Raw genomic sequence first — 14,072 nt, 5'->3', positions numbered from 1 at the left:
CATATGTCTTAAATAATATTAAATTAAAAATTTTTTGTATTTGTATTTTTTTTTAAATTTTTTTTGTTGTTTGGTTTGAATAAAAAAATTAATTATAGTAATTTTAGTAAATTATGTTTAACTCTTTCGGTCCTGATTTCTATCTAAAAATTCATAATGGTGTAAAAAAAGTAATTATAAATAGATAATATAATGATAAAATAATAATAAATAATGGTTATGGTGTATAACGTCTTTGTTAACACTATTAAAATTGAAATATAAAATCATTTGTATAGGAGTTTTGGAGTTTAGGAGTTACCGTGTTGATTACGCGTTGAAATGGTTAATTTAAAAAAACGCGGCAATTTATTTAATTAGATTATGAACCACTTAGGCGAAACGGCCGCTAGGTTCGCGACGGTCATCGGCCACATTTCATGTCGCGGACTATAATAAAGTTTCGTCATCATAGTACATACTTTTTTTATTATTATTAATACGTATGGACTTACATTATAGTTATCGAGTATGTTGTTCTAATGAGTAATGGATGTGTTAAATTTGAATTCAATGAAAAAAAAATAATATATAGGTATGAAGAACAATTCTAATTGGAGCGATGTGTATTTCTAGCATACTTGTATAAATAATGAAATAACATTATTATTAAAAACTGAAAATATCTCAAGGTTATAAATTAAGTAAATTTCTTTTTTAGAGATTGAAAGTGCATGCGTGTATTTAGAATTAACTGCTTTATTTGAATTTTCTTTACGTTATAAACTTTGTATATCGATATGATCTAAATGCATCAATATATTATACGTACAGTTGAGTATGCTTTTAAAAAATTGGGAGCACATTTATTTTGGTAACTAACTGTTAACATACGTAGGTATTTATAGTATATAATGTATACAATATAATATATCTTTATTATACACATGTTTCGAAACCCACAACGATTAATGCAATAAACCACATGCGATAATAAGAGTTGATACCTACTGAGTACTGACTAAACAAATATGTCCGTACAATTTTGTTTTAAAATGACCTTGTTGAAGAAAAACTTAGCTACCTGGAAATACATAATACGTATTTTAAATTTTTTCTTTCTTGATTTTTTATCAAGTAAGTTTCGTAATTGAAATGAACAAAGTCTGAATTTTGAATTCTTTCAAATTCTTCTTTTTGTGGGGAGTTCGCACACGGACATTTTTCTGGATTCAAATTGTTATACGCTAGATGTCGTAGATGTCGCTCTGCTGAACAGAAGGTTACAAGTGGGTCACTGTAATGGATGGTATTAAATTTGAATTCAATGATATAATATCATTGTATAACAAAAACGATTCTGAGCGAAAACGGTCAGTCAGCCTATGATATTAGTGTGAATAAAGTAATTTATATATTTACCTATTTACGTGGAATCTTGTTTTAAATATTAAATCCTTAACTACAAAAATTGAACATTTTATACATTTTTAACTACAAAATAATTAATACATTTTAAATTTGATAAATTTTGTCAAAATTCGAACTTTAAATGCTTATAAAAAAAAATGGTGACATGGAATTTGTTAACATGATATCATAAATAGAACCTTATTGGGCCCCCCTAGTGATTCACTCTGGTGCACATTTAACACATTTTACTTGGCAAATTGTTAGTGCTTTTTACATTTTTCTGTTGTAGTTTAAATCAAATGTTAAGATGCTTGTGCGTATGGATATAGTTCATACCTATTCATATGGTTTGATACCCATAACGATTAAAACGACACATCACATGACTTTTTGAAAGTTTGTTAGTGTCTTAAGACGAATTCTCCCGTAGGTACACTTTGTCCAAAATGAAAAAAAAAATTATTTAGTGAATGTAGAACATAATATGCCTACACAAAAATCAAACATTATTCACTACTACTATTCTAGAGTAGGTTGCTTATTCAATTGTTAATGGAAACACTTGGTTTGTTTTGTATTTGATCAATAACCCTTTTAAATACTAAAGCCAGACAAGATTTTATATGATTCTTTCAATTGTATTCAACGCTGTTAATATTATTGATACAAATATGGTCAGAAATATTGATATGTTAACTGTTATTTTTATACTTGGTTGTATTAGTAAAATAATATGGGCTGGACGTGAGTACTTATATTTATATATTTTTTTTACTTTATACAATGGATCATAGATTAATGACTATCGAGAATTATAGGAAGAAAATCCATAATTGTCACAAAATTCATAAAATTACTGTTAAAAATAAAAAATAAATAATTTACTAGAAAAAGATTATACAAACGTACATAACAGGTATTACGGAGTTATACATGAGAGAGTGCGTGTCTGTGTGTGTCGGTGTATAATAGTTATCAGCTTCAACACTGATCAATTTTGAAAAATGAAATTATTTTAGTAAACATTAATTATTTCGGATAAAAATACAGGATGTCCCCCGAGGATTTACTCATTGCGATATCTCCTGAGATAATACATATATCATAAATCTGTTTTTTTTTAATTAGACACACAGAGCACTTTTTTGATTTTGACTTTTTAATATTTTATTTTATTTAATCTCATGATTTTAATAATTTTGTTAGTTTATGCTTAAAACAGCCAAACCCGGGGTTTTTGTACTGGGGGTGAATGGGTTTATCGTTACGGGATAACCTCAATAAAAATATTGTAGCCGAATAATAATTATAATATTTTACTTGACAACATACAAAGGTTTAAGGTCAGAACAATATTATATTACCATCTCGTTCATTACAAATTTTTGAATAAGTTATAAATTTATTATCATGAAAAATGTATTTGATATGTTAACTGTTATTTTTATACTTGGTTGTATTAGTAAAATAATAAGGGCTGGACGTGAGTACTTATATTTATATATTTGTTTTACTTTATACGATGGATCATAGATTAATGATTATAGAGAATTATAGGAATAAAATACATAATTGTCAATTCATAAAATAACTGTTAAAAATAAAAATGAAATAATTTACTAGAACTATTAACTATACCAGGCTTTTGCCTCTACTAGTGGATGAAAGTTGGTGAGGGTGATTAATTTTAAAATTGTTAGCCTACCCATGATAGTGTGTAGGGTTTTATCCTGTTTTTAGTGGTTGGAGGGGGGTGAGTTTTACCTAAGAGTCGGATGTGGGCATGAACAGAGAAAGAGTTTTTGTAGAACATCGATTTAGATTGGGTACGGATAGAGTTTTGGATAGACTTGAAATTGGCAGATTTTAATAGGACCGATAGAGGGCATACTTGTTACCGTGCGAATACCGATGTTTTGGACAGATTCGATGCGTTTCCAGTGTGAGGGACCGATAAAGGGTGCCCAAAAGGAGCCTGCGTAAGAGAAAATTGGAGAGACGTAGTGTTTTAGAATGTTGAGTTTCGAAGTCTTTGGGACTGGGCTAGAACGGTTAAGTATGGGGTAGAGCATTCCGCGAACGCGAGTGGCCTTTTTATAGTGATGTTTTGGACGTGTTTATCGAAGGTGAGTCTGCGGCCGATTGTAACGCCAAGGTATTTTGCGTGATTGGACCAGTTCACTGGATGATTGTCGAGTATTAATGGTGGGATGGGTGAAGTATTTGAACGTCCGAAAAGGATACCTACAGTTTTGGTCGGGTTTATTTTGATTCTCCAGCGATGAAACCATGTGGTAGCTAGGTTGAGTTGGTGTTGTAATTGTATGGCTGTGCGTTTCGGGTTTTTGTCGAAAGTAAAGAACATTGTGTCGTCAGCGAATAGTGAGAGATAAGTTGACATTTGGTAGTCGGGTCACGGTTTCTCTGCCATTGACGACGTAGCTGATTTTTTTCCGTTATTACTAGTTTTATGTAGTCGGGTAATTGGAAGGATGAATTTTTATGTCTAGGGGTAAATACGCTAGCTGCGATCGCGTGTTGTAGGTTTTTAGTTAGACTGTCGATTGCCGAATCGATTGACTGACTGTTGTTGGTCGGACGTTTGGTTAGGTTAGGCAAGTTTAAGAGGATTGTTTTGTATTTTGTCCAGTTTATGAAGTGGTTAGTAATTGGAGGGGATGATGATACCGGAGTACACATGGTCTCCAGAAGAATAGGGTTGTGGTCAGAAGATAGTTCGTTGAGGTTGTCGATTTTAGTAGGGTCGTATGGTAATCGAACGAGAGCGATGTCGAGTATGTCGGGTCTGTATCGAGAGTTTGTCGGGAAGTGTTTGGGGGATGAGGGAGCTGTAATGGTATAGTCTGATTGTTGAACGTGGTCAAAGACGACGCGGCCGGCAGCGTTTGTCGAGTGGCTAAACCATAGAGGGTGTTTGGCGTTGAAATCACCTGCCGAAATTTGCCATTCAGCACTTTGGGTTAGCAAGTCTAAGTCACGAGTCGTGAGTGTGGAGCCGGGTGGTTTGTATACCACTGATATAAGTACTTCGTGGCCACTTATTTGGATAAGGACGGAAGAGGTTTGAATGAGTGTGTTAAGGGTGGTAGGTTGGTGAATGATGCGTCGATGAATTAGAACTGCCGTGCCACCGTGGACAGGCGAGCCGCGGATGGGTGGCAGATCGTTCCTGTAAGTGAAATAGTTAGGAATATGAAGTTTGGTAGAAGGGGATAGACGAGTTTCGTTAAGTAAGATTATATCGGATTTAAGTAGAAGTGCGAGGGAACGTAGTTCGTTGAGTTTGTGTTTAATACCGTTGGAGTTCCAAAATAGTATTTTTAAGTTATGGGGTGAGAGTATGGACAGGAATGTTTTGATTGTAGTTTCTATAAGTGTTTTCGGATCTTGATTGTTAGATAGTGCAGTCAATAGGTTGGTGAGCAGGTTGAGAATCATTGGTAAGTTAAATTGTGGGACTGGAGAAACTAAAGAAGTGTTCGCTGATTTATATGTTGCTGCGGAGTAAGTCATTGCAGAGTTTTGTTGATGAGGAGGTGGTGGTGGTGGAGTGGTCGGGATTGATTGTGAGGCTTGTTGTTGGACGGATTTTTGGTTCGGTGATGGAGATACCTGCTGTTTTTGGGCCAAGAATTGGGGGCAGCCTCGAAAGTTTGCCGTGTGTGGACCACCACAGTTGCAGCAAGTCGGACCAAGAGTGGTGTGGATGTTTTTTTATTAGACTCATAGAGGACTATGTAATATAAATTGTCAAGTTTGTGTATAATAGCACAATAAATTAATATTGTATTTTACCACATAAATGATAATACTTTTATACTGATAATTAATGAAATTCGTGCAAAATTATTCCCTAACTATTCCTTAACCATATTTTATTTTTTTATTTAAATGTATTTATTGGTAAAAAAGTTAAAAAGTAATTTTTTTAAATTTTTACTATTGAAACATGAAGATATTTTATAGAGTTAATTTTTGTGAAAATGTTGACTTTTCAACATTTTATTTTCATTAATCTCACGATTTTTAATAGTTTTGTTAGTTTATAGGTAAAACGGCCAAAATAGGGTTTTTGTCCGGGCTGTGAATGGATATATCCTCACGGAATATCCTCTATAAAAATATTATATTTAAATAAGTGTTATAATATTTTACTTGACAACATACAAAGGTTTAAGGTCATAATAATATAATAAAGGCATCTCGTTCATAACAAATTTAATTTTTGAATTAGTTATAATCATGAAAAATATTACTATAGCAAAATGCTCATAACTTGCTTTAATATTGGAATATCTGAATATCAATAAACGCGTATAAGTTGCCCTATAGATATTAGTGTTGTATTTAAATTTAATAACTCATTTAAATTGAATCTAATATAAAACTAACATCAAAAAATTAATTCTGCTGAACACAAACTTTAGATCTGTGTTATAATACGTTTGAAATGTGGCTTTACGTGTTACGACCTCTTCAAAGTCATTAATTTAAAAATATCATAAATATTGAAATATAACATATTTTTTTTCTAATCATAAATATTATTTTGAATCAAGCTCAAGATGATTGTGTCCGTAAGTATAATTATTATAATTTGCGATACAACATATCTATAATTACCTACACATGTATAAACATATATACAGTGTGTTTCACTTTAATCTTAATGTGAAACAGTGTCTCGGAATTCCGTTGAAAAATCAATAAAATAAGCTCCAATGAGATTTGCACGATGTTAGGTCCCTATAGTTTTTTACGTTTGGACTCCCTTAATTTAGTTACATTTCAGTAAACGTGTTAACATTTTTTATATAGAGTTAAACCATTTATTTTTTGTTTGTTACAATAAACTTAGCACAATGTACCTAAATTAATTAATATTTATAACCGGATACCTTCTGGCGTGAATTATGAAATAATAATAACTGTAAGTAAATCTATAACGTAATGTAATAATGTACCAATAACCAAATTAACATTTATATGTACTTGTTTAATTTCATAATATTTATATCAGTTGACAATTTTATAAATATTATAATTAGTGTTCAATTTTATTTAAAATATCATTACAGACGAAATGATTCAAAGTGGTTTAATGAAACAATTATCTAGTGGCAAGTATTTAATTTAGATTTAAAATTGGATATCAAAACAATTGTTGATGTAATTTCATTCACTGTTTATACCTAATGGTGTTATGATATTCTTATAAATTTAAATATAAATACAATTCTTTGAATAATTAAAAAACCAACGATTTCAGCACAATGCGAGAAACACGTCACGAAGTGATCGGCCAATAACTTTTATTGGCCCTATTTAATGTAACCTTGCGATGTGTGATTTATACTCATAATTAATGTCAACTTTAGTTTCTTCATCCTCACTTTATTGTACCATCATAGTTCACCTTCTAAAGGTCCCCACACACTAGCGTTGGCGGTGGCAGTGGGTGTGAAATTTGTCCTGCCGCAATTTAATGCCACTGCGCCACTTCTGCAGTCTGGGGGAACCTTAAGGCAGTATATATTGTAATATAAGTGACATATACATTCATCCTTCAACATTCTTTAAAATCGGCTGAAGTCGATAGTTTTTACAATAAACAATGTACTTACTGTAATTTAGGGAAATATGACAATGCACAAGGTTGGCGAAAGGAAGTTGAACGTAAAAGTTAGTATACGTTTGTTTTTTTATAATATTGTATTTAAATATTGAATCATTGTCATACAATGTGCAAACAAGATGATAAAATATTTTAAATACTACCTAGATAATCATTGTCGTCGATTAGCAATTAGCATTCATTGAAAACTGGACGACACTAAATCTACCCCAAACTCGTTTATTTAATTTTAACTTTTAGAGGAGGCTTAAACGTTCAAACATCCTTGTCGTTTAAAAATACATTAATTTAAACGTATTTCTCGTCTAACAGTTATGGTGCAGGAGGGTTTGTTCTAGCTCTCAAGGCTCTACTTGGTGGTCAGCACAGATTTCTTTTCTATCTCTTCGGCCACTGGCGACGCTATTTACAATACGTGGAGTACCTAATATGCACGGAGTGTACCAAGGGGGTGTCACTGAAAAGATCTATATTTGGGTAAGTTTCGAATAAGACTGTTACTGTTCTTGTGGATATTTGGTCTTCATATTCGTTGTGTGCGCAGTAGTTTTTCGGATCGTATTTTGTGATGTATCGTTTGCTGGTTCATTGGTTCACCTTTGACCTCGTTTCTTGTACCCAAGATTAACTTACGGTGCTTGCCGTTGGACCTAGCTCAGTGCACGGTAAATTAGTTATAGTTGACTTGTCGGGCATTTTGAAGACTCTGACCAAAGATCGTCCCAATGTTGAAAGCACTTATTTTTGTGGGTGTAAAGCCGAATCAATATGGAGAACTTCCAAGTTCACCGATAGGTACACATGTCATTATTTTAAGAGTACTAGATTCCTATCGTTCATTTAGGTATCGAGTAGATACTGCCGTTCAACTATTGTTCTCGGTCTTTGATGCCTTGGGAGCAATACTAAGATGATCGATGTTCAGTGGATGTCTACTTGCCTTAATATTGTATCTAGTGTGAAAATAGTTGAAGAATATTGTCTTTTGCTTTTTGCGTTAAATTATTGGCTTATTTTCTATACCAGGCTAGAGAAGTTTGTTTCAGATATCTAGATAATCTTTAAGTACTTTCTAATAGGTATGTTGTCGCTTATTGATCGTTTTCATACTTATTTAATCACTTTTTTGCTGTTTCACATGATATAAGCATAAAACCTTCGAGACGACTTTGCAACATAGTGAATCTTAATCTTAGTTTTACAACAACATTATGAGCTTTGATAATGATCATCCATGCTTGGAATTTGACACAGAAAAGCTTACACACATTTTTAATAGTATTATTCTAACAAAATTATAATCTTAATGATTGTAATAACTTACTAACTCACTGATAATATTCTAATTTCTAAAATCACCCATCACCCCTTAATGATAGTTTTGGTCAATTTCAAGCCTATAATACCCTTTTTTTGGATCGACTTTCGTTTGTGTATTTTATTTATTTATAGTATTCTATTTGAATATACAATAATGAAAACTGCGCAAATACTATAATTATATAGGTTATTCAAATTTAAAATACACAATTATAATATCATTAAAAATGTATCGTTAATCGTTATATGATAATATTATAGGTACATTTAGATTTTTTTCATCAGTGTTAATCAACATCAAATAACTATTTTAAATACGTAATTTTTCAAGGAAAATAATAGATACACCATAAAATATTATATTATAGTATATTGTTTTCATGTTGTATAAATTGTTTATATCGTTTAGGTTTTAATAATTTTAAGACCTCCAGTAAGTTCCTAATTATTGTCCATGTTCTATGATGATTGAAAATATTGTTTTTCTATAAAATAAATAATAAAGTAACAATATTTACCTACCCGAAGCGAATGCATATTATTTCAGATTATGTGGCCGCTTTTATTGCTAAAAATCTTGAAAAAAGTAATAATTATTAGACTAAAGGTTAAAGGACAATACATGAATCTGACACATAATATAAATTTTTATATTTAATTAAAATATTCCTAAAGTATTGATAATATTGGTTCTATAATTATATCCAATATAAAAAACTGATTTAAGACAAACTGTTTTTATTTTTTAGGTTCATACTCTCCAGGTGAACATTGTCTTAGTGTCGGAAAAGCGAATGGTTATTTTAATACGGGACTGCAGAAACCAAAATTGGTTTACTAAACACCGATTCAGGATTCTAATTCTACTTACTATTAGTTTACCTTTGTCTTTCACACTGATATGATTTTTATTATATATATTTATCTGTAATAATTATCCTTGTTAGATATACTAAAAACATCATTTCATTTGAAAAAACATAGTTGTTATTTATAATTATGTATTAATAAAGTTTCGTCATCATAGTACATACTTTTTTTATTATTATTAATACCTATGGACTTACATTATATTATTCGAGATGGTCATTCTAATGAGTTATGGATGTGTTAAACTTGAATTCAATGGAAAAACATCGTATGTAAGTATGAAGAACGATTCTAATCGGAGAGGTGTGTTATTCTAGAATACTTTTATAAATAATCAAATAACATTATTATTAAAAATTGAAAATATCTCAAGGCTATAAATTTAATTAATTTTCGGTGAACTTTTTTTTTTTAGAGATTGAAAGTGCATGCGTGTATTTAGCATTAATTGCTTCATTTGAATTTTATACACGACGTGCTGCTTATAACCATTGCGGTTCAAAGAACATCATATGGAACTAAAATTAAATAAATACAGGTTAGGTTAGGTTAGGTTAGGTAACACATGATTTTTCCATGAAGCTATATCATCATTATTAACAGATTCAGCCTCACCTGAAATTTGACGGTACACAATACTATGCCTACTCCGAAATCTATCCAGCCAACCAGTCGATCCACTAAATTCGGTTAAGTTGAGACGTGCGGCAATCTCCATCGCCTTTTCCATGATTATACCTCCATTTATTGGATAATTTAAACTACGAGCTTGTTGAAACCACTCCAATAAAATATTTTCCAACTCTTCATACTTCCCGTGTTTTAATTTTTGTCGTTTGCTGCCACCTAACAAACTGCTTTGTTCTATTTCATGTCTGTTTTTCAATAAAGTTCTTAAAGTGGAAGGAGGTATCCCCAGTTCATTAGCAATATCCTTTTGTTTTTTTTTCTCAGCCAATCCTTCATCGTACTTTTTGAAAATGTTGAGTTTGTCAGAAATCGATAGCGCTTTACGTTTTATACCACTAGCCATAACGAAATTACGGTTATTCACATGCGAACGAACAGAACTTACTAAATCTCATAATACGATGAAATACAGTGAAACTGTTATAATAAGTAATGATAAAATAGATATAGCGATAAAATAAAACGATAAGAACACGTATAATACTAAAAATTCTATTTTTATTTTCACAAAACTACTAAAATTTATCGTAATCTGCTGAAAAAAAGAGCGTTTTACCCGATTAGACAGAGAAAAACTGAGCGTCTTAACAGGTGATTTTTACATTGACTAGTATAGGAAATGTCTAGGGACCGACTAAAAACAGCGTCTTATGCGGAAAGCGTCTTAAGCGAGAGCGTCTTAAACGAGTTTTACTGTATGTTACAAATGAGTATATTATGCTTCTGAAAAATTGGGAGCAAATTTGTTTTTGGTATTACTGAAATAACGATATATTTTTAATTTTTGCAGCGAAAGGTTTAGGGGCTAGCCAATTCAGAACTCTCTAAATTATAATTGATACTATACTTACACTTTCATAAAATAATTCAGTCGTCCCTATATGGGTGGGAATATCTCAAATCGTTGAAAATGCTAAGTCAGGTAGGTTTGAATTCATAGAGGAATTTTTTATATTATACGATAACCGTGTCTTAATTGTTCTTCCTCTAACATAACAATATACTATATATATTGTAGGTGTTGCAATTATATACTACTGTAATACATGCAATGTTGAACGCTATTATATTGCAACTACAAAGAGTGTCGTCCAGACGTGACGAAAAGGCACAAATTGCAGTTTGTACGACAATATTATAGTGCCTATGAACAATCGGATCATTATAATAATTAATAATATTATTAAATGATCCACGCAGGGGTCATCTTTTTTTCGAAATTAACGATTTTGGTTTTAATTCAGCTGCGAGTTATCAACAAACGTCGGTATGAAGAGCACCGCGGATAACTGTTTGTTGATTTGATCTGCAGTTTATATATAATAGGTATCTGGTATATATTATATAATAATGTGTCAAATACACCAAGTACCGAGGAGGTATTTTACCGTATTCAACGCTCCACGCCGTAATAATAATAGGTACTAATAACGTGTACACCTTGGTGCACATGGTGCGTATCGGTAGGTTAGGTTTTAGTTACACACACTAACAAGCAAGTATTTACGTATACCGAAATACATTGTACAGACGTGAATCGCGGAGTTCGGGACGTCGAAACTTTGCACCAACGCAAACCGATTTTTTTTTTTAGAGATTGAAATCGTTAACTGCTTCATTTGAATTTTCTACACGATGTGCACGCTTATTTAGCCATTGCGGTTTGAAGAACATATGTAACTGAAATTAAATAAATATTTTACTATTTTATTACTTATCAAAAGGGATATGGAAAAATGAAATAAAAAAATATTTTTATGAACTTTATATCGATAAAGTGACCTAAATGCGTCAATCTATATATATGTTACCGGCAATATGGATAATCCGGTGTTTTGCGAAATGCCTAGGCATTATATAAAATGCCAAAAATCACTGGGAAATATACACAATACGAGCTTTGCGTAGGTATTATGTATAATGCCAGAGCCTAGAAGTGAAATAGGAAATATGATCAAAATAAACAAAATTGGGTTTGGAAATCCGCGCTTTACCAACGACTTTATTTATCGTTTATTGTAAATGCGTGTGCCACCGTGTGATGTGCACGATTTGACACAATAAAGATAAGAATCTTAATCTTTATTGCATCAGATTCATACCCTACTATAAAAATAATAATTCTGATGAACTATATTGAACATACTTTTATTATTTTATCGTCATTTTCCTGTCTCGTCGCAATGTGGCTGTGGCATTACTATGGATACGATTAATATGAAGTCAAATTGTTATAACGAACTACATAAGAACCGTAAAAATTTGACTAATAATACTAGTTTTTTGTCTGATGAAAAATATAATGAATTGATAGAGATTATTTCAGAACTAAAGCTGGACGTACGAAAAAAGAGCCTAAAGACTTCCGTTTAATCAAAAGGTAAGAAATTCATATTAGAAAAAAATACTTACATTTACACGTTCAAATGTAATTCATTTTTTTTATCGTTAAGTATTTAAAACTTATATTTCCTGTAAAAGACGACAATGTTGTGCTGTATTATGTGCCAACCAGGGAGCTATTTGATATATTGCAAGCCACACATATATCAATAGGACATGGTGGGCGTGATCGAATGATCAAAGAACTTGGTAATAAATATAAAAATATAACACGCAATGATATAGAGACATTTTTGCATTTCCGGACGGATCTGGCTGAAATTTGGCATGTAGATAGCTATTATGACGTAAACGTCCGCTAATAAAGGATATTCGGAAATTCAATCCCTAAAGTGGAAATTAAGGGGTTATAAGATTATAACAGTGGCGTCATATCAAGCAATATCTTAATTAAATGTACAATATTGGTTTTAAAATACAAAACGTACGAACTTGATATTTGGAATACTTAGTGGTTCCTCTAATGATATATATATATGTAATAAGAAAAAATTTTCTGATATTTGCTTTATTTCGCGCTAGATATCGAAACTTTTTTTTGCATATTAATGGTTGACTTTGGTTACAGGTTATTTTTTTTTTTATTGGGTAACCCGCGGCAACATAGGCCATTGGGTGTGGGGGAGGGCACTGTAGGTTTTTTAAATTGGGTAGGTTGGTACACGTGTGTGTTTTTGGCAGAATTTCTAATGGGGCACCTGTAGGTTTCTGCCATGCCCCGGGTGGGGGGATGGCGGCACTTGTTCTCCGGACACCGTGACTTGCCCGAAGAAAAATGCCGCCCGCGGCCAAGGTATCGAACTCGGGTCGGCTGCGTCGCAACCGACGCCATAGTCCGCTCGGCCACTCCGTCTCCCGGTTACAGGTTATATATGCGAATCATTTCACAAATCTAGGTAATGTTACGCCGCTTTGTCCGTAAAAATAAAATAAAATAACCCCCCAAAATATATTAATATATAAATATTGAATACTTCTAAAAATCTGGGATGATCAACTATGACTTCAATACTGTTTTAGGTACACTGTATACAAGTTTTTTTTCAACTACAAAGCTATAGGTACTAATATAGGACATATTTTATCTCCCACCTCGCTGTGTCCGCAATCTAACGCAGGTAGATTGCCTACCTGATAATATACTGTTTTAGTGCTACCGCGAGTAACTCTATGAATAATTACAGGTTAGAATATTACCGTAGATACATGCAATTTTCACTGAATCTTTATATTAAAATTTTTGATACATCAATACATTTTCAAAATATTTTGACTTTAGTCTGTTTTCGGAAATTTTTAGTTTGACAATTTTTTTAGTTTTTTTTTCAAGAAATGTTAATAAAATTCTATTCGTTTGGGCAAAAAGCTTGAAAAATTAATACAAGGCTGCTAATATATTTGTACAATTGAAGTTGAAACTATTAAAAATACATACTCACAATTCTTTTTTATAAGCATTTAAAGTTAAAATTTTTACAAAATACGTAAAAATCAAGAAAATGTGTTGTTTTGATTTGGAATTTCATAAATATGTTTATATTTAAATATAACATTTGAAAATATATAGATTACTTTATATTTTGAACAAAAGTACCAACTAGATTCACTTTCCCGCCGGAAAAGATACTGAAGTTGAAAATCGAAAAGTAGTCTGAGCACAGACACAAAAAATAAACAATAATAAATAAATAAATAGAATAAAAAAATAAAAAAACATATATAATTGTAAAGACAATACATT

General features: G+C 31.6%; 1 protein-coding gene across 1 annotated transcript; it reads right to left on the bottom strand.

Annotated features, from left to right (window-relative positions):
• Positions 1–9,782: 9,782 nt before the first annotated feature.
• Positions 9,783–10,271, bottom strand: LOC132947525 (tigger transposable element-derived protein 4-like). The gene has a single exon (XM_061017831.1). It carries the CDS (start codon positions 10,269–10,271, stop codon positions 9,783–9,785), a length of 489 nt encoding a protein of 162 aa, XP_060873814.1.
• Between the last annotated feature and the right edge of the window lie 3,801 nt (positions 10,272–14,072).

The sequence above is a fragment of the Metopolophium dirhodum genome, chromosome 6, assembly GCF_019925205.1.
Source record: "Metopolophium dirhodum isolate CAU chromosome 6, ASM1992520v1, whole genome shotgun sequence".
In the NCBI taxonomy this organism is placed as follows: domain Eukaryota; kingdom Metazoa; phylum Arthropoda; class Insecta; order Hemiptera; family Aphididae; genus Metopolophium; species Metopolophium dirhodum.
Note: the sequence above shows the minus strand (reverse complement) of the source record. Positions and strands in the feature narration are given on the sequence as shown.